The 24,169-nt window shown below is 47.4% G+C and overlaps 1 protein-coding gene across 1 annotated transcript; it reads right to left on the reverse strand.

Annotated features, from left to right (window-relative positions):
* Window positions 1–13,590: 13,590 nt before the first annotated feature.
* Window positions 13,591–14,651, reverse strand: LOC123162245 (uncharacterized). Its single transcript, XM_044580020.1, has 3 exons — window positions 14,391–14,651; window positions 14,037–14,261; window positions 13,591–13,911 (listed from the first exon to the last, which is right to left on the reverse strand). The coding sequence occupies exons 1-3, from the start codon at window positions 14,526–14,528 to the stop codon at window positions 13,714–13,716; spliced, it is 561 nt and encodes a 186-aa protein (XP_044435955.1). The 5' UTR covers window positions 14,529–14,651; the 3' UTR covers window positions 13,591–13,713.
* Between the last annotated feature and the right edge of the window lie 9,518 nt (window positions 14,652–24,169).

The following is a 24,169-nucleotide window of genomic DNA, read 5'->3' on the forward strand; positions in this document are numbered from 1 at the left end:
ATGTATGATGGATTGTATTACTGAGCCTCGAGGGCGAGTATATATTGAGTTTTTTTGTACACAGTACAGTGCAAGCGCACATATACACGCGCATACACTCACTCCTATGAACGCACACACGCACACCCTACCCCTATGAGCACTTCCGAAAGAATGAGCCGGCATATCATCTTAAAATTTACGAAGTCACCATAGGCACCTCGTCTCGACAGGAACGTCTCATCCCACTAAATGCGCTTCGCCGGAAATCCTAAAATAATTCAGGAATAAATGCGAGCACTAGGACTTGAACCCTGGTGGGCAAGGATACCACCTGTTGGGGAACGTTGCATAAAATAAAAAAATTCCTACGTTCACCAAGATCCATCTATGAGTTCATCTAGCAACGAGTGATAGGAGTGCATCTACATACCTTTGTAGATCGCGTGCGGAAGCGTTCAAGAGAACGGGGTTGAGGGAGTCGTTCTCATCGTGATCCAAATCACCGGAGATCCTAGCGCCCAACGGACGGCACCTCCGCGTTCAACACACGTACGGTCAGCGTGACGTCTCCTCCTTGATCCAGCAAGGTGGAAGGAGAGGTTGATGAAGATCCAGCAGGACGACGGCATGGTGGTGGATGCAGCAGGGCTCCGGCAGGGCTTCGCCAAGCAACTACGGGAGGAAGAGGTGTAGCAGGGAGGGGAGGGAGGCGCCAGGTGTTGGGTGCGGCTGCCCTCCCACCCCCCCTCTTTATATAGGGACCCCAGGGGGGTGCCGGCCCTAGGAGATGGGATCTCCTTGGGGGGCGGCGGCCAAGGGGGGTGGAGTGCCCCCAAGGCAAGTGGAGGCGCCCCCTCCCCTAGGGTTCCCAACCCTAGGCGCAGAGGGGGGCCCAGGGGGGGGGGCGCACCAGCCCACCAGGGGCTGGTTCCCCTCCCACTTCAGCCTATGGGGCCCTCCGGGACAGGTGGCCCCACCCGGTGGACCCCCGGGACCCTTTCGGTGGTCCCGGTACAATACCGGTGGACCCCGAAACTTTCCCGATGGCCGAAACTCGACTTCCCATATATAATTCTTTACCTCCGGACCATTCCGGAACTCCTCATGACGTTCGGGATCTCATCCGGGACTCCGAACAACTTTCGGTTTGCTGCATACTCATATTCATACAACCCTAGCGTCACCGAACCTTAAGTGTGTAGACCCTACGGGTTCGGGAGACATGTAGATATGACCGGGATGGCTCTCGGTCAATAACCAACAGCGGGATCTGGATACCCATGTTGGCTCCCACAAGCTCCTCGATGATCTCATCAGATGAACCACGATGTCGAGGATTCAAGCAACCCCGTATACAATTCCCTTTGTCAATCCGTACGTTACTTGCCCGAGATTCGATCGTCGGTATCCCAATACTTCGTTCAATCTCGTTACCGGCAATTCACTTTACTCGTACCGTAATGCATGATCCCGTGACTAAACACTTGATCACTTTGAGCTCATTATGATGATGCATTACCGAGTGGGCCCAGAGATACCTCTCCGTCATACGGAGTGACAAATCCCAGTCTCAATCCGTGTCAACCCAACACACACTTTCGGAGGTACCTGTAGTGCACCTTTATAGTCACCCAGTTACGTTGTGACGTTTGGTACACCCAAAGCATTCCTACGGTATCCGGGATTTACACGATCTCATGGTCTAAGGAAAAGATACTTGACATTGGAAAAAGCTCTAGCAAACGAACTACACGATCTTGTGCTATGCTTAGGATTGGGTCTTGTCCATCACATTATTCTCCTAATGATGTGATCCCATTATCAATGACATCCAATGTCCATAGTCAGGAAACCATGACCATCTGTTGATCAACGAGCTAGTCAACTAGAGGCTCACTAGGGACATATTGTGGTCTACGTATTCACACATGTATTACGATTTCCGGATAATACAATTATAGCATGAATAAAAGACAATTATCATGAACAAGGGAATATAATAATAATCCTTTTATTATTGCCTCTAGGGCATATTTCCAACAGTCTCCCACTTGCACTAGAGTCAATAATCTAGTTACATTGTGATGAATCGAACACCCATGGAGTTCTGATGTTGATGTTGATCATGTTGATCATGGGCATATTTCCAACAGTATCCCACTTGCAAATTTCTATGTCTCCATCTTGAACATTTTCACGAATGGAGTTGAAGCGACGCTTGACGTGCCTGGTCTTCTTGTGAAACCTGGGCTCCTTGGCAAGTGCAATAGCTCCAGTGTTGTCATAGAAGAGTTTGATCGGCCCCGACGCATTGGGTATGACTCCTAGGTCGGTGATGAACTCTTTCACCCAAATTGCTTCATGCGCTGCCTCCGAGGCTGCCATGTACTCCGCTTCACATGTAGATCCCGCCACGACGCTCTGCTTGCAGCTGCACCAGCTTACTGCTCCACCATTCAACATATAAACATATCCGGTTTGTGACTTAGAGTCATCCAGATCTGTGTCGAAGCTGGCGTCGACGTAACCCTTTACGATGAGCTCTTCGTCACCTCCATAAACGAGAAACATGTCCTTAGTCCTTTTCAGATACTTCAGGATATTCTTGACCGCTGTCCAGTGTTCCTTGCCGGGATTACTTTGGTACCTTCCTACCAAACTTACGGCAAGGTTTACATCAGGTCTGGTACACAGCATGGCATACATAATAGACCCTATGGCTGAGGCATAGGGGATGACACTCATCTCTTCTATATCTTCTGCCGTGGTCGGACATTGAGCCGAGCTCAATTTCACACCTTGTAATACAGGCAAGAACCCTTTCTTGGACTGATCCATTTTGAACTTCTTCAATATCTTATCGAGGTATGTGCTTTGTGAGAGACCTATGAGGCGTCTCGATCTATCCCTATAGATCTTGATGCCTAATATGTAAGCAGCTTCTCCAAGGTCCTTCATTGAAAAACTCTTATTCAAGTAGGCCTTAATGCTTTCCAAAAGTTCTATATCATTTCCCATCAAAAGTATGTCATCTACATATAATATGAGAAATGCTACAGAGCTCCCACTCACTTTCTTGTAAACACAGGCTTCTCCATAAGTCTGCATAAACCCAAACACTTTGATCATCTCATCAAAGCGAATGTTCCAACTCCGAAATGCTTGCACCAGCCCATAAATGGATCGCTGGAGCTTGCATACCTTGTTAGCATTCTTAGGGTCGACAAAACCTTCCGGCTGCATCATATACAGTTCTTCCTTAAGATAGCCGTTAAGGAATGCCGTTTTGACGTCCATTTTCCATATCTCATAATCATAGTATACGGCAATTGCTAACATGATTCAGACGGACTTCAGCTTCACTACGGGAGAGAAAGTCTCATCGTAGTCAACCCCTTGAATAACCCTTAGCGACAAGTCGAGCTTTATAGATGGTAACATTATCATCCGCGTCCGTCTTCTTCTTAAAGATCCATTTGTTTTCTATCGCTCGCCGATCATCGGACAAGTCTGTCAAAGTCCATACTTTGTTTTCATACATGAATCCTATCTCGGATTGCATGGCTTCAAGCCATTTGTTGGAATCTGGGCCCGCCATCGCTTCTTCATAGTTCGAAGGTTCACCGTTGTCCAACAACATGATTTCCAGGACAGGGTTGCCGTACCACTCTGGTGTGGAACGTGTCCTTGTGGACCTACGAAGTTCAGTAGCAACTTGATCCGAAGTACCTTGATCATCATTATTAATTTCCTCTACAGTCGGTGTAGGCACCACAGGAACATTTTCCTGAGTTGCACTACTTTCCGGTTCAAGAGGTAGTACTTCATCGAGTTCTACTTTCCTCCCACTTACTCCTTTCGAGAGAAACTCTTTTTCCAGAAAGGATCCGTTTTTGGCAACAAAGATCTTGCCTTCGGATCTAAGGTAGAAGGTATACCCAATGGTTTCCTTAGGGTATCCTATGAAGACGCATTTTTCCGACTTGGGTTCGAGCTTTTCAGGTTGAAGTTTCTTGACATAAGCATCGCATCCCCAAACTTTTAGAAACGACAGCTTAGGTTTCTTCCCAAACCATAATTCATACGGTGTCGTCTCAACGGATTTAGACGGTGCCCTATTTAAAGTGAATGTAGCTGTCTCTAGAGCGTATCCCCAAAATGATAGCGGTAAATCAGTAAGAGACATCATAGATCGCACCATATCCAATAGAGTGCGATTACGACGTTCAGACACACCGTTACGCTGAGGTGTTCCAGGCGGCGTGAGTTGTGAAACGATTCCATATTTCCTTAAGTGTGTACCAAATTCATGACTTAAATATTCTCCTCCATGATCTGATCGTAAGAACTTTATTTTTCGGTCACGTTGATTCTCTACCTCATTCTGAAATTCCTTGAACTTTTCAAAGGTCTCAGACTTGTGTTTCATGAAGTAGACATAACCATATCTACTTAAGTCATCTGTGAGAGTGAGAACATAACGATATGCTCCGCGAGCTTCAGCGCTCATTGGACCGCACATATCAGTATGTATGATTTCCAATAAGTTGGTTGCTCGCTCCATTGTTCCGGAGAACGGAGTCTTTATCATTTTGCCCATGAGGCATGGTTCGCATGTGTCAAATGATTCATAATCGAGAGACTTTAAAAGTCCATCAGCATGGAGCTTCTTCATGCGCTTGACACTAATGTGACCAAGGCGGCAGTGCCACAAGTATGTGGGACTATCGTTATCAACTTTACATCTTTTGGTATTCACACTATGAATGTGTGTAACATCACGTTCGAGATTCATCAAGAATAAACCATTGACCATTGGAGCATGACCATAAAACATATCTCTCATATAAATAGAACAACCATTATTCTCAGATTTAAATGAGTAGCCATCTCGCATTAAACGAGATCCTGATACAATGTTCATGCTCAAACTTGGCACTAAATAACAATTATTGAGGTTTAAAACTAATCCCGTAGGTAAATGTAGAGGTAGCGTGCCGACGGCGATCACATCGACCTTGGAACCATTCCCCACACGCATCGTCACCTCGCCCTTCGCTAGTCTCCGCTTATTCTGCAGCTCCTGCTGTGAGTTACATATATGAGCAATGGCACCGGTATCAAATACCCAGGAGTTACTACGAGTACTGGTAAGGTACACATCAATTACATGTATATCAAATATACCTTTAGTGTTGCCAGCCTTCTTGTCTGCTAAGTATTTGGGGCAGTTCCGCTTCCAGTGACGCTTCCCTTTGCAATAAAACACTCAGTCTCAGGTTTGGGTCCATTCTTTGACTTCTTCCCGGCAACTGGCTTACCGGGCGCGGCAACATCCTTGCCGTCCTTCTTGAAGTTCTTCTTACCCTTGCCCTTCTTGAACTTAGTGGTTTTATTGACCATCAACACTTGATGTTCCTTCTTGATTTCTACCTCTACTGACTTCAGCATTGAAAATACTTCAGGAATAGTTTTCACCATCCCCTGCATATTATAGTTCATCACAAAGCTCTTGTAGCTCGGTGGGAGCGACTGAAGGATTCTGTCAATGACCGCCTCGTCCGGGAGGTTAATGTCTAGCTGGGACAGGCGGTTGTGCAAGCCAGACATTTTGAGTATGTGCTCACTGACAGAACTATTTTCCTCCATCTTACAACTATAGAACTTGTCGGAGACTTCATATCTCTCGACCCGGGCATGAGCTTGGAAAACTAGTTTTAGCTCCTCGAACATCTCATATGCTCCGTGTTGCTCAAAACGCTTTTGGAGCCCCGGTTATAAGCTGTAAAGCATGCCGCACTGAACGAGGGAGTAATCATCAGCATGAGACTGCCAAGCGTTCATAACGTCTTGGTTCTCTTGGCAGCTATGAGGATGATCCTCAGGTTCCGGACCCAGTCCGAATAGTTGCTGCCATCATCTTTCAGCTTGGTTTTCTCTAGGAACGCGTTGAAGTTCATGTTGACATGAGCGTTGGCCATTTGATCTATAAGACAATTTTTGCAAAGATTTTAGACTAATGTTCATGATAATTAAGTTCATCTAATCAAATTATTTAATGAACTCCCACTCAGATTTGACATCCCTCTAGTCATCTAAGTGTTACATGATCCGAGTCGACTAGGCCGTGTCCGATCATCACGTGAGACAGATTAGTCATCGTCGGTGAACATCTCCATGTTGATCGTATCTTCCATACGACGCATGTTCGACCTTTCGGTCTCTTGTGTTCCGAGGCCATGTCCGTACATGCTAGGCTCGTCAAGTTAACCTAAGTGTTTTGCATGTGTAAAACTGTCTTACACCCGTTGTACGTGAACGTAGGAATCTATCACACCCGATCATCACGTGGTGCTTCGAAACGACGAACTTTAGCAACGGCGCACAGTTAGTGAGAACACTTTCTTGAAATTATTATAAGGGATCATCTTATTTACTACCGTCGTTCTAAGTAAACAAGATGCATAAACATAATAAACATCACATGCAATTATATAGTAGTGACATGATATGGCCAATATCATATAGCTCCTTTGATCTCCATCTTCGGGGCTCCATGATCATCTTGTCACCGACATGACACCATAATCTCCATCATCATGATCTCCACGTGTCTCCATGAAGTTGCTCGCCAACTATTACTTCTACTAATATAGCTAACGGTTTAGCAATAAGGCAAAGTAATTACATGGCGTTGAATCAATGACACGCAGGTCATACAATAATTAAGACAACTCCTATGGCTCCTGCCGGTTGTCATACTCATCGACATGCAAGTCGTGATTCCTATTACAAGAACATGATCTTATACATCACAATATATCATTCATCATACATCACAACTTTTGGCCATATCACATCACAAGGCAATTGCTGCAAAAACAAGTTAGACGTCCTCTAATTGTTGTTGCATCTTTTACATGGCTGCAATAGGGTTCTAGCAAGAACGTTTTCTTACCTACGAAAAAGCCACAACGTGATTTGTCAACTTCTATTTACCCTTCATAAGGACCCTTTTCGTCGAATCCGCTCCAACTAAAGTGGGAGAGACAGACACCCGCTAGCCACCTTATGCAACTAGTGCATGTCAGTCGGTGGAACCTGTCTCACGTAAGTGTATGTGTAAGGTCGGTCCGGGCCGCTTCATCCCACAATATCGCTGAAGCAAAATAAGAATAGTAGCGGCAAGAAAGTTGACAACATCTATGCCCACAACAAATTGTGTTCTACTCCTGTAATAGAGAACTACACATAGACCTAGCTCATGATGCCACTGTTGGGGAACGTTGCATAAAATAAAATTTTTCCTACGTTCACCAAGATCCATCTATGAGTTAATCTAGCAACGAGTGATAGGAGTGCATCTACATACCTTTGTAGATCGCGTGCGGAAGCGTTCAAGTGAACGGGGTTGAGGGAGTCGTTCTCATCGTGATCCAAATCACCGGAGATCCTAGCGCCGAATGGACGGCACCTCCGCGCTCAACACACGTACGGTCAGCGTGACGTCTCCTGCTTCTTGATCCAGCAAGGGGAAAGGAGAGGTTGATGAAGATCCAGCAGCACGACGGCGTGGTGGTGGATGCAGCAGGGCTCCGGCAGGGCTTCGCCAAGCAACTACGGGAGGGAGAGGTGTAGCAGGGAGGGGAGGGAGGCGCCAGGTGTTGGGTGCGGCTGCCCTCCCACCCCCCTCTTTATATAGGGACCCCAGGGGGTGCCGGCCCTACGAGATGGGATCTCCTAGGGGGGGCGGCGGCCAAGGCAAGTGGAGGCACCCCCTCCCCTAGGGTTCCCAACCCTAGGCGCAGAGGGGGGCCGGGGGGGGGGGGCACCAGCCTACCAGGGGCTGGTTCCCCTCCCACTTCAGCCCATGGGGCCCTCCGGGATAGGTGGCCTCACCCGGTGGACCCCCGGGACCCTTCCGGTGGTCCCGGTACAATACCGGTGGACCCCGAAACTTTCCCGATGGCCGAAACTCGACTTCCCATATATAATTATTTACCTCCGGACCATTCCGGAACTCCTCCCGACGTCCAGGATCTCATCCGGGACTCCGAACAACTTTCGGTTTGCTGCATACTCATATTCATACAACCCTAGCGTCACCGAACCTTAAGTGTGTAGACCCTACGGGTTCGAGAGACATGTAGACATGACCGGGACGGCTCACGGTCAATAACCAACAGCGGGATCTAGATACCCATGTTGGCTCCCACAATCTCCTCGATGATCTCATCAGATGAACCACGATGTCGAGGATTCAAGCAACCCCGTATACAATTCCCTTTACTCGTACCGTAATGCATGATCCCGTGACTACACACTTGGTCACTTTGAGCTCATTATGATGATGCATTACCGAGTGGGCCCAGAGATACCTCTCCATCATACGGAGTGACAAATCCCAGTCTCGATCCGTGTAAACCCAACAGACACTTTCGGAGGTACCTGTAGTGCACCTTTATAGTCACCCAGTTACGTTGTGACGTTTGGTACACCCAAAGCACTCCTACGGTATCCGGGAGTTACACGATCTCATGGTCTAAGGAAAAGATACTTGACATTGGAAAAAGCTCTAGCAAACGAACTACACGATCTTGTGCTATGCTTAGGATTGGGTCTTGTCCATCACATCATTCTCCTAATGATGTGATCCCGTTATCAATGACATCCAATGTCCATAGTCAGGAAACCATGACTATCTGTTGATCAACGAGCTAGTCAACTAGAGGCTCACTAGGGACATATTGTGGTCTATGTATTCACACGTGTATTACAATTATAGCATGAATAAAAGACAATTATCATGAACAAGGAAATATAATAAAAATCCTTTTATTATTGCCTCTAGGGCATATTTCCAACACCACCCTCTAACCATCCAACCACAGGTTGGTTCGCGCGAGTATATATTGAGTACAAGATTTAAAGGACAAGATGCCTCTCGACGGATTACAAATACTAAACTACCAAATACACGTATCCCAAATATATATCTCTAACAAACGAGCGGCAGATCATAACAACCGGCCAGAGAAAGGTGAAACTACCTGCAATTTAATTTACATCTTCTTTTTTTGAAATTTTGGCTACCATGCGTGTCACGTGGTAAATTTACACCTTTTAACATACCCTCTCAATCCCCTAGAAAAACATACCCTCTCAATCTTATTATATCAACAAACTTTCACAAGAATTAAAAAAAACTTTCACAAGATGGAGACAAGCAGCGGAACGCACGTATATATCGTGGTAGGGGCGTTCAGCTTGATCTTGTGAGCTTAAGTAAACTCTAGGGTGCTGAAACTTAACCCTCCCGGGTGAGACTTTCTTTGTGTGGAGGAATAGGCAGTCAGGTCTGCTTTTCATCATCCACAGAGGGCCAAACCGGCAAAAAAGAATGACAGAGGCATAAAAGCGTCAGACATAAGCAAAACCAGGGCATCAGAGAAAGAACTAGTACCATTTTAGCTCCTCAAAACAGGTTGATAAAACACTACATGGTCAAACGATATAAGGTAGTTAGGAAACACTCTTACAAAGTAGATTATAGGATAATCGAACAAAATAAAACACAAGAGGCTCTGTTTTTGAAAAAGGACAAAGGAAGGTCCGAAGACCACGCCACGCTCTTTGACATATATGCTCCACGACAACACATTTAGGAGAGAAAAAGGTGAAAAGTATTTTGCTGGTGTCGAGTTTAAATTGGACGAGGGTCTTCACCCGGAATCCTAACCACGATGTTGGCTGCAAGAGGAGAGCGATGCTCATGGGGGTCTCCGCTGTTGGCGCCAAACCGTGGAGCTTTCGCTTGACGGCTCAGCCATGAATGCTAGCGTGGCATCCAACGCAACTGCGACAAGCACATACCTCCATATCCAGATTTGGGCGTCAACATGCCAACAACAGAGAACAAGCCCTCGCCACCCACAAAACTAACATGTATAGCCTTCACTTTCGACATCATGCCCAGCCGGGAGCCTACTAGGAGGACAACCATCTAGGCCCGTCGCCCAGGCATCCATATCTTGAGGCACCACCAATCGTCCACATCACAATACACCAATACCGGTTGGACGAGTAGAAGGCAACTTCTTCCAACCCAGGGCTCACAGCAGCCATCGAGTCTAGGTCCAGCCCGCTCTCTAACATCCCATTATGAACCTCCGCACCAGCGCTAAGACCCTGCACCCCGCGAGTGACCTCTACCGCACAACCATGATCCATGCCCCATGCCTCAGCCCTGCCGAGCCTCAACCACTACCCTGTGTCGCCTGCCAACGACTAGGCACTAGATCCAGCCAGAGGCTGGCAGGCATGCCCCCACCGAGGGAGCCGGACCAGTCGACGTTGTCCATACCCAGCCGCAACCATTGGCGCGCCCAAGCCCTTCAGATCATCCCACACCGCTCAAACAGATCTGTTAACCAATGAGCCCCAAGTCCAGGAAGACCATGACGCGTCCACCAAGGAGAGGAAGACCTTCCGTGCCTCCCAAAGCCACTACGGCCTCACACGCTGCCTCACCGCAACAGCCCTAAGGGTTCCGCCCGATGAACAGCAAATGCTGCATCGGCGCCACATAGTTATCGTGTCTCTAGCCCGCGCCACCCGCATGACCGCAGACAACACCACCACCAGGCACACTTCATAGCATGGCGTCCATGTCGATCGTTGCGGAAGACGAAACGGGGAGGAGGGAACAGCCCTACCGACGCCGAAGCCGACCAGGCTTTTCCCAGGCGGCATCAAGCAAGGAGTAGCCTCTTGGGCTGGCTGGGCACTAGGGTTTACCTGGTCTCTCGTGGGGGAGATGCGGGCGATGTGAGGGGCTGACTGTCGTTTTGCTTTAGTGTGCATCCCTCTTCACATTAAAAAAAGGCATTTTCAATGGAAAAAAAAAGCATCAATGCTGCCGACAATGATAGCGGTAGTAAACTATATGTCTTGTCATCAGATTATTACTTTTGAATAACGAAGGGCCATGTCTTCCCAGTCAATTGTCATTACAGATAGTAGTAAATATTTTTGGAGTCATCAGATCACACACAGCCACATTACCAGGTACTAGTATGACATGTTATCTTCTACTGCCTTGATCCCGATTAATCGATGCAACCTTCGAATATCTTGAAAAGCTAACTTAGTCACTGAAACAAAAATAAACTAAACAGTTGCACCTTCCGAACCGAGGCTTCAGACTAAACTTTGCATCTTTTCATAAACAAGCGCTCGTTCCCACTCAAATTCTGGAACAGGCAGGATTAAAACCATCAATGAAGTAGACAGCGAGACTAACAACGCGATTAAGGCCAAGTGATGCCAATTAGGCCGGAAGACCAAGACCATCAGCCCCAAGGAGATCAAGGTGACCGCGGTTGCCGCCAACATCAGTATGGACGTCAACTGCATCTGCATGGATCAACACATGAATAAGTCATGCTAAATAAGCAAAAAATAGATAGAAAAACATGCCAAGTAAACTCGCCAAAAACTCATCTAGTATCCCTAAAAAGAAAAACGCATCTAGTATCCCTATAAAGAAAAACGCATCTAGTAACCATATACTATTACCTGTGGCTCGGTGGCCAATTCTTCAACACAACCGTTTTCCAGTTCCCAGGTCTTCTTCTGCCCCCGGCGCTTGATGATGAGTAGATTGATCATCACCGCTGAGTAGAGGTACCCTATGCCGTGGATGGCGAAGCAATGCCAATCGCCCGGCCGCGACCAAAGCGGGAAGGCCGGGGCAAGGAAGAAGACGAGCATGATCCAAGTGAACACGAAGTGCTGCATGCACGCAGCCACGCAGATCATATCTTTTACTACTACTATCATGCACCAATTAATAAATAGTAGCACAAACGTGATCGAATTAATTACCGGACTGGTGTGTATCAATCTATGCGCGCACTACGTACCATGGAGAGTATTGTGCGAGCCTCATCGACGTACGCAGCCGCCGGCTGCCCTTTGGTTGTTGCTTCCCGCAAAAGAAAAGAAGGGAAGGTTGTTGCTTCCCGTACGTAGATTTATGGCTGTTGGTCGCGGCCGGGCCTGGTTGCCGTCAGGTTGTTTGTCCCTGTACGTAATTCTTGCGGACACGTTTTTTTAATATAATATTATACACAGGAAAACAGTCTTTCATTGGCATGGATGATGAGCTATCCCGAAAACAACAAGGAATCAATCTATTAATAAAATGTTACAGAGGTGAGGTAATAAGAATGACAATCGGGTTCTTGGACCATCTAGAGATGACAGCAAGCACCGGAACGAACAACTGAACGTGCACCAACGTCATCCGCCATCCTTCACCGAGTCAGGTAAATCTCCTTCTAGATGACAGTCGGAATATCGTCGTGCTAAGGCCCCAAAGGGCCAGCACACCAGACGGCATCCATCACTGGCGAAGAAAAATGTAGATCGAAAGAAACAAACCCGCAAACGCATCAATGACCACGGACACTGACCAAATTTGGACATATCCGCCAAAAATTAAGGCTAACTAGATCTAAACAAATTCGCTAGAGACCAACGTCAACATGACTTAAGAAGATCCACCAGATACACACCACCAGTTGAACTACACCTGAGTAGAGAAAGGACGGGGAGAATAACATTCTAAAACTATACTACAGTGAATGATGCCCCATTGCCATACTCGCCGCCAGCAAGCTTAGGACAGAAGGGAAGGGGCAACGTTGTGGCAAGGGCAGTGGCTGGTAGCTAGGTCTCACGATGTGAGACTCGTCTTCGGTTTACATAAGTATCGATGGTACAACTTGATAGAGTTGTTTCCATCGGATTACAATTTTATAACTCGAGCATACCGCAGTAAGAAATTCGCAATGCTGGGAAACACCTTACTGATTTCGTAGCTACGTCAATAGCACCGAAAATCCTGTTATAGTATTGGCTTAGTTGGGCCCTCCAAGCGATAGAAACGAACGGCCCAAATTGATTTGATGTACCGTAAAATGTCTCTTATAGAAACCGTTGGAGATTATAAAGACTCATGCCCACCCATGCCAAAATCCTGAAAAGTAACATGAAACCAGATCTTCTTCTTCTGTATGGTATATCGAGTTTATTCACTAAATGAAACAAACTCGTAAGTTGCATTTTGGATGCCAATGCTTTGGAACTAGACTAGATCTAAGGCAGCATTAAGTTCTTCTAAACGCTTCCTTTCAACTTTGGCTTATTTGAGGAAAATGGACATGGCTGCCGTCGATAAAGAGACCGTGAAAGCAACGAAATCAGTAGGACTAAAGCAGTTAGCGCTCTCTGATTATTTGGAGTAAAAATGATGCCGCCGCAAGTAAATCAGTAGGATTTCTCTGGGGTTTTTCTTCTAGTGGCGGAAGGTTGGCCAACAAATCTCTAACAACTTATTTTCCACATGCCAACTCCCTTTCCTTCAGGGAAGAGATTGATGGGAGTTGGGTGTCCTAATTCCTCTTCCCCTTCCCTTGTTAATCCCCATGTCCGTGAACCAATCAAGAGATTTTAACTCTCACCAACCTTAAACTCCCATTCCCTAGCTCCAACTCCCCCCAACCAAAGAAACTGCTAGAGATTACAGCCATTCATGCCCATTCATGCCAAAATCAAGAGAAGTAACATGAAAACAAATCTTCTTCTTCTATAGGGTTTATATGTCGAGTTTATTCAGTAAATAAAACAAACTTGGCAGTTGCATTTTAGATGCCAATGCTTTTGGAACTAGACTAGATCTGAGGCAGCGCTAAGTTCTTCTGAAGGCTTCCTTTCAACTTTCGCTTCTTCGAGGGAAACAAACGTGACCGTCGTGGATAAAAAGACCGTGAGAGCAACGAAGGCCAAGTCATAGGAATCTGGGCGAAATACGAAGATTGCCACCCCCAAGGAGATTAACATGATCCCGGTTGCCAGCAGCATCAACTGCAGTAAACAATTAATCCACGAAAATGAATCAGAAACGGGTTGATAAGCGAAAACAAAATCTATAGTACTCCATGTGGGAATACTACTGGTTTATTAGGTGTCATGCGTCGATCGGCAAATACCTCTCGCGCTCCGGGTGTGCTAATAACAGTTGTCAATTCGCATGCTTCGGTCTCACATGTCTTCTTCTGGTCTCGCCGTTTGATAAGCCACAGGTGGATCATGACCATGGAGTAGAGGAAGGTGATGGCGGTGAAGATTACGTTGTACCAATGCCCTAGCCCCGACCACAATAACAAGGCGTACATGACGAAGCAAACGAACATGACCAAAGTGACCAGCACGTGCTGCACACAAAAATTAGTAAGCACCATTAGTGGATTCATATATCGACGTACAAACTCACATGCATGAACACACAGGCCGAGATCGAGTTAGCCTTGGTAGCTGATGATATAGAGCGCACGCGTGCGTACCTGAAAGACTTTGTCATCGCCGCCGTCGAGGTGCGCCGCCGATCCAGCCGCCGGCGCCGGTGACGGCTGCCCTTTGCCTTTGGTGGTCTCCGCAGAACTGCTGCTGGGCAGCCCGTCGTCGGAGATTATCTTCTTCATGGTATTGGTAACTAAGAAAATTGCTGTGCTGCCTGGAATCAGGGAGGGACGGAGGGAGAGGGAGGGCAACAAAGGTTGCGACGCACAACCCCTATACCTCTACCTATATATTTTACATCTCCTATAATATCTCTAACTCAAACACGTGCGGCAGATCATAACATCCGGCCGGATGATAGTTAACGTGGCCTACACGAAAAGAAAAAAAGTGAACGTGCCCAACAACGTAATTTACACCTTTTATTAAGATACCCTCTCAATCTCATTATCTAACAAACTTTGAGAAGATTGAGATTGTCACACGACTAACGGAAGTCACTCCTTGAGATTGTTCCAGACCAGGGATGGCGATGTCGCCGCTGGCGGCCGACTGAGCCAGCATCACGTCCGGGCCCTCCCACCGGGCGTGGTCATGCTCCCGCACGGAGCCCTCGAGCACCCGCCTCCTCCTCCTCCTCTTCTTTGGCGGACATGGTGGGAGGTGGTGACGGCAAGGGAGAGCGCGTGCGTTCCCGTGCACATCCGCGCAACCGTGGTAGGCTCGGAGCACGACCGGCAAAATGCCGACGCAGGCCGTGCTCGTCGCGAAACCAAGTGTCCTCTAGAGGGAGTCAACGGCGTAGCTCAAGCTGTTGAGGAGGTCCAGCAGGCGGGCACGGGCAGCCGAAACGGGCTCAGGTGCTAGTTGTTCGGGAGGTGCATGTCGCCCCACGGCAGCATGCGTCCCCCTCTCCCAGTACCGCCGGCAGATCCCGTCCTTGATGTACGGCCGCACGTGCGGTGAGGCCGCTGGAGAGAAGATGGGGAAGGCGGTCGACACTATGGAGGGGGAGATGAAAATTTCGGTTCCGCCCCAGAACCAGACACTCCACGCTCCCGCTCCCACTCGGAGAGGCCCAAATATTTGATTTGGGGTTCAAAAATGATGAAACGAAAAACAAAGAAAAGAAAATGTCTTTCCAGCGGAGCGGAGGTCCGAACCTAACCTTCGATCCGATTCAATCCAATCCAATCTTCCTCCACCCACCACCGCCACACCACCACCTCACCGGCGACCCCTCCTCCATAGCTGCACCGTCCTCTGCCCTCTTCCCCGCCACCAGCGGCCCCTTCCCTCAGCATCTCTCCCTTATTGCACTCTCGCTGTTTGCTTGGATAAATATTAAGCAATCGTCCGCAAATAGCAAGTGATTCACCCAGGGGGATCTAAAGCTCACTCTGATGCCCCTGTCAACAAAGTTACCGTAAGAATTCAGAAGAGATGCTAAACCTTCTACACACAATAGGAACAAAAATGGTGAAATAGGATCTCCTTGACGTAATCCACAAGGTGTAATGTATGGAAGGCGTTCACCATTCACACGTACTGAGAACCTGACCGAAGTTACACACTTCATGACAAGTCAAACAAAGTTGATGCTAAAACCGAGTTTCAGAAGAATGGTTTCCAAGTAATGCCATTCAACTCCGTTGTAGGCTTTCATCATGTCTAATTTAACAGCACGAGAGTGATTCCGTCCCATATTTCTTCTCTTCATCGTATGGACACTCTCATAGGCAAGTAAGACATTGTCTGTCATGAGACGACCGGGACGAACGCACTTTGCTCCTTGCTAATTATCTCATTCATGCACCCTTGCATCCAATTTGTTACAGCTTTAGCTACAATCTTGTACATTACAGGGCAGAGAGCAATGGGACGATACTGTGTAATCGATTGCGGGTGCCGTACCTTGGGAATTAAGGTAACAGCAGTGTCATTAAATCCTACTGGCAGATCACCTCCATTCAAAAAACCAAGAACTGCTCGCCTGACATCATCTTTAAGAAGGGCCCAGTGTTGTTGGAAAAAGCCAGCCGTGAAGCCATCAACTCCAGGTGCCTTGGAAGGGGCCATCTGGAATAATGCATCGCGAACTTCTTTTGCTTCATATGGTTTGTCCAACATAGCCGCCATGACCGGTGTTACCCAGGTGGGAGCATGAGCCATCAGCAAGCTAATGTCGAGTGCACCTTTCCTTTTATACTAGAACATAAAGGCGCACGTTGCCGCGCTCGTCCATTTTTAATAGAAAATGATGCCAATGTCGGTAAAAATTTAGATGGTACTAATATATCTGTTAAGTATGAGTGTTCGAAACTACAATACCTCGAATATGAAGATGACTGTTTGCTATAGTACCTTCGGAGCAATTTACTGAATTAATGCGAGAAATATTCTGGAGGCAGAAAAACAATTGATGTAAAGCATCTTAGCAGCGCTAACAATTACTATTCTTCTGCATAATTACATGCCTTATAAAGGATATGGTTCCCAAAGTTCTGTGAAAAGTAACAGCTCCCAAGGTGATGCCACCATCAACGAACCTCTCCAAACCACAAACATCAAAGGCCTGCAAAATGTAGAATCGACGTATAAGCAACGACCTCATAAACTGGCTTGCATCACTTAATTAGTGGCATCTACACGGTGTTGTCCATGGCCTGGCTGTCGAACGTATCAAGAATTTCAGTGAACTAAAACATGCAATGCAGCATAACAAAAATGCTACAAGGTAAATCTTTAAAGTGCACGAGCATTTGATCAAATAGCCAACAAAAAGTAGCACCACACAGAACTTATAAAGCTTACCGAATAGAGCTTGAAGTACCACCCGTGATTTTGCAATGAACAATTTAACAAAGAAAATGGGCCCATAAAATCTGCTAGTAAATTCGTATATAACCTATAAGCTAATGCATGTACACAACTATGCTCTATGCATAATACATGATGAACTCCAGGACTGAGAAACAGTAAGGAATCTGCCATACAAAACAGTACAACGACTGTTCCAACTGCATGCTCCCGGGATGCCCATCACACACCAGCAAAACAAATCAACAACGTCATCCTCCTTGGAGATTATCAATCTATCTGAAATTATTAAATCAATCATAAAATCAGATCTTGCAGATCTGAATCAAATCTCTACAGCCTTTTGGCGGAGAGACGTTCCTTGATTAGGAAGCACCAAAGATCCTGCAGCGTAAAATAAGAATGAGATGCTGGCAACACACTGCAAGTTCTCTCCCGGGTCACGATCGACTTTGTCAAATCTCCTTCGCCGCAACCCGTCACCATAGCCACCGCCTGGGGAAAGGGAGGGTCAAACGAAGAGGCGTCTCTCAGGTACTGAATAGGGAGGGCCGCGTGTTACAGCTGCAAGCCAGGGTGGATACGGTCCGGGCTGGTCCGGTCCCTGACCGAGCCGTCAGTGTTGAAATGTGAGGTGGGCCTAGAGCCCATATAACAATTTCAGATTTGATCTCTAAGGGCCCCATGTAGGTGGCATGACAAGGTGGTGGAAAGTTTAGTTCCACCATGCCCGCCACGCCACGCCACGCCACGCCCTTCTGGTTCCTGTACGGGGTGAGAGGCGAATAGGTTTTTGGGCAGCGATTATGCGACTGCTCGCTTCCGATCGTCTACTTCCTCTACGTCCGCGTCGCCTTCATCATCACCATGTCCACCGACCCCGACCGTGCCGCCGCCGAGAAAGCTGAAGCCGACAAGAAGGCCGCCGAGGACGCAGCTGCTGCCACCAAAGCCGCGACCTCTGCATGGCCTACTGGAGGGTATAACTCGTTTATCCCGCTCCTGATTATTTTCATATTAGCAGTACTAGCAGTATGTGTAGATTTGTCTACTGTTTACTTAGTACGTGCATGTTTAGATCAAAGTCAGTACGTCATCAACTTAGTCAATCCCATGCTAGTGATTTACTCGTGGATTAATTTAAGCGAGAAATTGCCTATTTACTCAACAGTTAGTTGGACCGGCCGCCGGCGGACCGAGCCGGACCGGACCGACCAGTCTGGCGGTCCTGTTTCTAGGGACCGGACCGGTGGCGGCAAAGCCCGGGACGGACCGAGAGGACCGAGAGGACCTGCCAGTACATAAGCCAGAGCACGTACTCGAGCTCCGACGGCGGCTGCTCCAGCTAGAGGAAGCGCAGCTCATCTACGAGATGTCTGCAAGGTACAGCAGAACCAAAGGAAGCTAGAGTAACCAAGAACATCACCAATGGCAGCCCAACAGTGACGGATGGCCAGTGAACTGAGACGAATGGGACGATGATCGATGTGGTGCCGTAGGACCTCCCATGTCGATTTCTTTGGCTGAGACGACTAATCAGTCTCTGGCGCATCCAATGGACAAGGTTACCGGGGCCAGAGAGTCCAGTGGCCGCGCGGACGACAGCCCCGCGGTGGCGGACGTACGACGGTAGTTTTCTTGCGCCCCCACCATGCCTGGGTCGCCACCCACCCGCCATAGCCCCACCACGCCCTCGCCACAGCCCCGCCATGCCCCAGCCAAGCCCCAGCCACGCCCCACTCGGTACTCACCATGCTCCCGCCGCGCTCCGGCCACGCTCCCGCCATGCCGATGCATCGGTTTGTTGGTCCTGCGAGCTGGCTCGGTGAAAGCCCGGACCCGACCGACGAATTTTCGGGCCGGAATCTGCAGCTCGGACCGACTGTATTTTTCGTCCGGCTAGGACCGAGCCGGCCTGGACCGAGCGGGCTACGAGCCGGTCTGAAAGACCGCTTGTTTCGTCCACCCTGAGCTGCAAGGACATGGAGGCGGACGCAGGAGGCAGACAGCCGGCGAAGGACGCCAACGGCGCATGCGGCCGTCGCAACCGCCATGGAAGAGCGTTGTAGGAGACGGCATTACAAACAAGTAAAGAAGAAATCCACCGTGGGGTGCTGCCGAGTAAGAGTAGAGGAGGAGTACTGGAGGGTACCGAGGCCTAAGCAGACCTGTTGCAGAAGCTCGCCGCCGGGACGAAGCACGGCAGAGGCGAAGCGTCCACGGAGAGAGGATCTCGGGGGTAGGGATAGCGCCGCGCGGCTCAGCGATATTATTTTTTTCGAAAACACGTGTGGGCGTTAGCCAACTCATCCACACACCTCCATCGCCGTCCAGTCACTTCTGCATGAATCTTGGCACGAAGTGGGTGATTTTGTGTGCCACGTAGGACACCTCGCGTGTGTGGCATGTGTGAGAGTTCGCCGCACGCCTGTTTCCTCTCCGCGGTCAATGGTTGCCACTCGAGGGCGTGCGGTGGAACTGCTTGGCGCCGGCACGCCACGCCCGCCTGCGGTTGCCGTCAACCACGTCTCACAGTTCGTCCCCCCCTCCACTCACAGTTCCATTTACTTGCTCCACTTCATTACTCACCCAACCCACACAGTAGTTCAGTCGATTGGAGGAGAAGTCGAGAGGAGAAGGCGGCGGCGGAGGCGGAAGAGTCGACGGCATTCGCGACCGTCGGTGGGGCTCGTTGGACCGGAGTGTCTTCACTGGAGTGCCTCGCAGATTGAAGGTAATGCTCTTTCGCACGCTCACATTCCTCGCCTGCATTCCCTCCCCCAATCTGTGGCCAATTTTCCGCTCAAGATTTCGGCGGATTCGCGGTGCTCCGGCGTTCCCGTCGGCGGCGGAGTCCCGTGATTGCTGTTTTTTGGTGGCATTGCGCAGTTTTGTCGCCGCCGCGGTGACAGTCATGCCGGTGTGGCTCGGCCTGTCCGCAGCCACATCCTGGTTCTGCCTTGCGATTGAGGCGGTGTTTTTCTAGATGTTAGTTATGTATTGCCTCGAAATGTTATTTGCGATCAGTGGAGGAAGTTTTTCATTGTTGAATTTCACGTTGTGATAGTTGCCAATGAACCCTAGATCTAGGTAGTGGTATTTCAAAGTGTAGTATAAAGGCAGCCATGACAGTTTCAACAACTATCTGCACTGGATGGCAACTAATTTCCTGATCAACTGTGTCAGTTGCCACAGATATGTTTTCCATGTGGCAACTAATTTCCTGATCAACTGTGTCAGTTGCCACATATATGTTTTCCATGTGGCAACTATTTTTGTGATCACACTATGGCTGTTGCCATGCTGTAGTCATTATAATGTGGCAAATTCACTGTACCGTAGACTCAATTTGTGTTTTGCCATGCTGACTTGTGATATCTGAACATATTTGGCTGTGTTACATGGCAACTCATTTTTAATATGAGGCCATTGTTTGAATTGCCACATTACAGGTTGTTTAGTGGATCTTTTCAGCATTTTTTGAATCTTGCATTTTAACATGGGAATTTCAACCTAGTACATTTTCCTATGAACATATGACAACTCATTTCGTTTTTATATGAGGGCAGCGTGTGAGTTGCCACATTATTTGTTTGTGCAGTTGAAGATGTGTGCCTTTCTCTGTACTTTCTTGTGCTAACATGGCGACTTGAACATTTTGTGATGAGTTGCGAATGTGTTTAGTTGCCACATTTCTTGTTGGACAATCATAGGGGGTGTGGGTGTTCCTATGATATTGCCTAATCTTTTGCCACTTTCATTTTAGCCCATGTGGCAAGTACATTCTGTTAGGTTTCAACCGCCTCCTTCATAAGTTCATTTCACCCTGACATTTTGTTCTGTTCCTATCGTAGCACAATGGCTCGTGGCGACCATCAAGATGATGATGATGACTTCATGGATGCACCGCAAAAGAATCGCGCCACTGGTCGGGCAAAAGATGGCGAAGAGGTCACTTTTCCACCCCCCCATATGTTTTCAATGTCACATTGAGTTTTCAATCTTCAGTTAGACCTAAATTTTTCATGACACTGAACATGGCAACAAATGATCCATTTTCTGTTATGCAGAAGAAGAAACGTCATCGCAATAGGGCTTCGCAAGAACGCCTGACAATTTTGAACGATGGATTTACTGATGAGCAGAAGGGGGCTGCTGGTGAGATGGGGATGCTGGTAAAATTTTTGCAGTAGATGTCCCCGCGCCGCTGTTGATTGTAGTTGAAGGTCCTGCAATAAAAAAACAGGTATGAGCGTAAGAATTTTGCTTGAATGGCATGCTTATCGCAATGGAATACAACAACTGCATGTGATTTGGCATGACATCATTCACACAACAGACCGTGAATCTGCATATGGCCATGCATGGCAACTGTAGTTCTCCAGTCATGGCAGCTACAGTTCAACAAACATGGCAACTACTGTTGATAAGACATGGCAACCAGCATCTTTTAGCATCAAAACTTGGGTTCTATAGCCATGGCAGCTACAGTCCAAGATACATGGCAACTAATGTTGCCAAGACATGGCAACCGGTATCTTCTAGCATCAAAACTTGTATTCTAGGTTCGAGCTCACTAGGAAAATGCGATCAATCTTGAATTTTGCACACAATCATATAGCAATTGGCAAATCCCGAAGACAATAGATGACTCTTTTGCACGCAACCACTTGGTAGCATTTTTTGTTTGTTTTTTTCACCGCCACCGTTACAAATCTACTTTTCCTCACATGCTATTCCCACAAAAGCAAATGCAGTACTGTGTTTTGGTTCACATTTTTTTACCGTGTTGTGCCGCACGTGCTGATCTTATCTAGTCTATCATTCCAATTTGATGTGCTCTATCTGCAATAGCGTTGTCCTGCAACTGTGAAGCTTGCCATGAGACGTTTGCCGATGTGATTTGCTACGTCTTGAACTTGCGTTGGTTTTCCTTGAAGAGGAAAGGGTGATGCAGCAATAGTAGCGTAAGTATTTCCCTTAGTTTTTGAGAACCAAGGTATCAATCTAGTAGGAGACTCCTCAAAAGTCCCACGCACCTACACAAACAAACAAAGAACTTGCAACCAACGCAATAAAGGGGTTGTCAATCCCTTCACGGCCACTTGCGAAAGTGAGATCTGATAGAGATAATATGATAAGATAAATATATTTTTGGTATTTTATAATATAGATGAAAAAAGTAAAGATGCAAATAAAAGTAGATTGGAAACTAATATGATAAGAGATACATCCGGAGGCCATAGGTTTCACTAGTGGCTTCTCTCAAGCTATCATAAGTATTACGGTGGGTGAACAAATTACTATCGAGCAATTGATAGAAAAGTTAATAATTATGAGATTATCTAGGCATGATCATGTATATAGGCATCACGTCCGTGACAAGTAGACCGACTCCTGCCTGCATCTACTACTATTACTCCACACATCGACCGACTCCTGCCTGCATCTAGAGTATTAAGTTCATAAAGAACAGAGTAACGCATTAAGCAAGATGACGTGATGTAGAGGGATAAACTCAAGCAATATGATATAAACCCCATCATTTTATCCTCGATGGCGACAATACAATACGTGTCTTGCAACCATTTCTGTCACTGGGTAAGGACACCGCAAGATTAAACCCAAAGCTAAGCACCTCTCCCATTGCAAGAAAGATCAATCTAGTAGGCCAAACCAAACTGATAATTCGAAGAGACTTGCAAAGATAACTCAATCATACATAAAAGAATTCAGAGGTGATTCAAATATTTCTGATAGATAAACTTGATCATAAACCCACAATTCATCGGATCTCGACAAACACACCGCAAAAAGAGTTTACATCGAATAGATCACCACAAGAGAGGGGGAGAACATTGTATTGAGATCCAAAAAGAGAGAAGAAGCCATCTAGCTAATAACTATGGACCCGAAGGTCTGTGGTAAACTACTCACAACTCATCGGAGGGGCTAAGGTGTTGATCTAGAAGCCCTGCATGGTCGATTCCCCCTCCGGCGGAGCGCTGGCGAAGGCTCCAAGATGGGATCTCACGGATACAGAACGTTACGGCGGTGGAAATTGTGTTTCGTTGGTTCCCTGGATGTTTTCGAGGTACGTAGGCTTATATAGGAGGAAGAAGTACGTCGGTTGCCGCCCGAGGGGCCCACAAGATAGGGGGCGCGCCCAGAGGGGGTGGACGCGCCCTCCTGTCTCGTGGCCGCCTCGGCTGCTTCTTGACTTGCACTCCAAGTCCTCTGGATCACGTTCGTTACAAAAATCACGCTTCCGAAGGTTTCATTCCGTTTGGAATCCGTTTGATATTCCTTTTCTTCGAAATACTGAAATAGGCAAAAAAACAGCAATACGGGCTGGGCCTCCGGTTAGTAGGTTAGTCCCAAAAATGATACAAATGAGTAAAATAAAGCACATAAACATCCAAAAGGGGTAATATAATATCAGGAAACAATCAAAAATTATAGATACGTTGGAGACGTGTCATGCTTCTACCGTAACAACCTGTGATCATGTTAGCAGTTGGTCAATGCGTGACAATTGTAGTTTGTTCAACATGGCACATGTAGCGGTGCATCCATGCCACACATGTTTGTTCACACGTGTCATCCACAGTTGTTTAGACATTTGCAATCACATTTTATGACACATGGCAACTGCAGTTGTCCATGCATGGCAACTCCAGCTGTCCAGGCATGGCAACTGCAGCTGTCAGCTATGTTCCTTCTCCTAATTCACTATCCACAACTTCACTTCATGGACTCACCTGTGTTCGACGTTGATGGCAGGTACACGGTTGCCGCCTGATGCCACGTGTTGCATGAAGGTCCTATATTTTTCGGACATAATGATGGGGTCATGTACCTAGGGTAGGGTCATGGACCTGATCTAAGTACCTTGCCCAAGGACACCCTTAGAAGAGGTCGCCTTCCAGTCGACCAACGAGGGACTCACTCGACTAACTTGAAGGACTCGACCATGAAGACTCACTCGACCACCAGAAGGTCA

This window comes from Triticum aestivum, chromosome 7B (assembly GCF_018294505.1).
Source record: "Triticum aestivum cultivar Chinese Spring chromosome 7B, IWGSC CS RefSeq v2.1, whole genome shotgun sequence".
Lineage (NCBI taxonomy): Eukaryota > Viridiplantae > Streptophyta > Magnoliopsida > Poales > Poaceae > Triticum > Triticum aestivum.

What these genes read in the sequence shown, in the direction of transcription:
- LOC123162245 (XM_044580020.1), bottom strand. Translation starts at nt 14,528, where the DNA reads ATGAAGAAGATAATCTCCGACGACGGGCTGCCCAGCAGCAGTTCTGCG. An exon ending in GCGATGACAAAGTCTTTCAG is followed by an intron (nt 14,262 to 14,390) that starts GTACGCACGCGT and finishes TTTTGTGTGCAG; the next exon opens with CACGTGCTGGTCACTTTGGT. An exon ending in GCACACCCGGAGCGCGAGAG is followed by an intron (nt 13,912 to 14,036) that starts GTATTTGCCGAT and finishes TGTTTACTGCAG; the next exon opens with TTGATGCTGCTGGCAACCGG.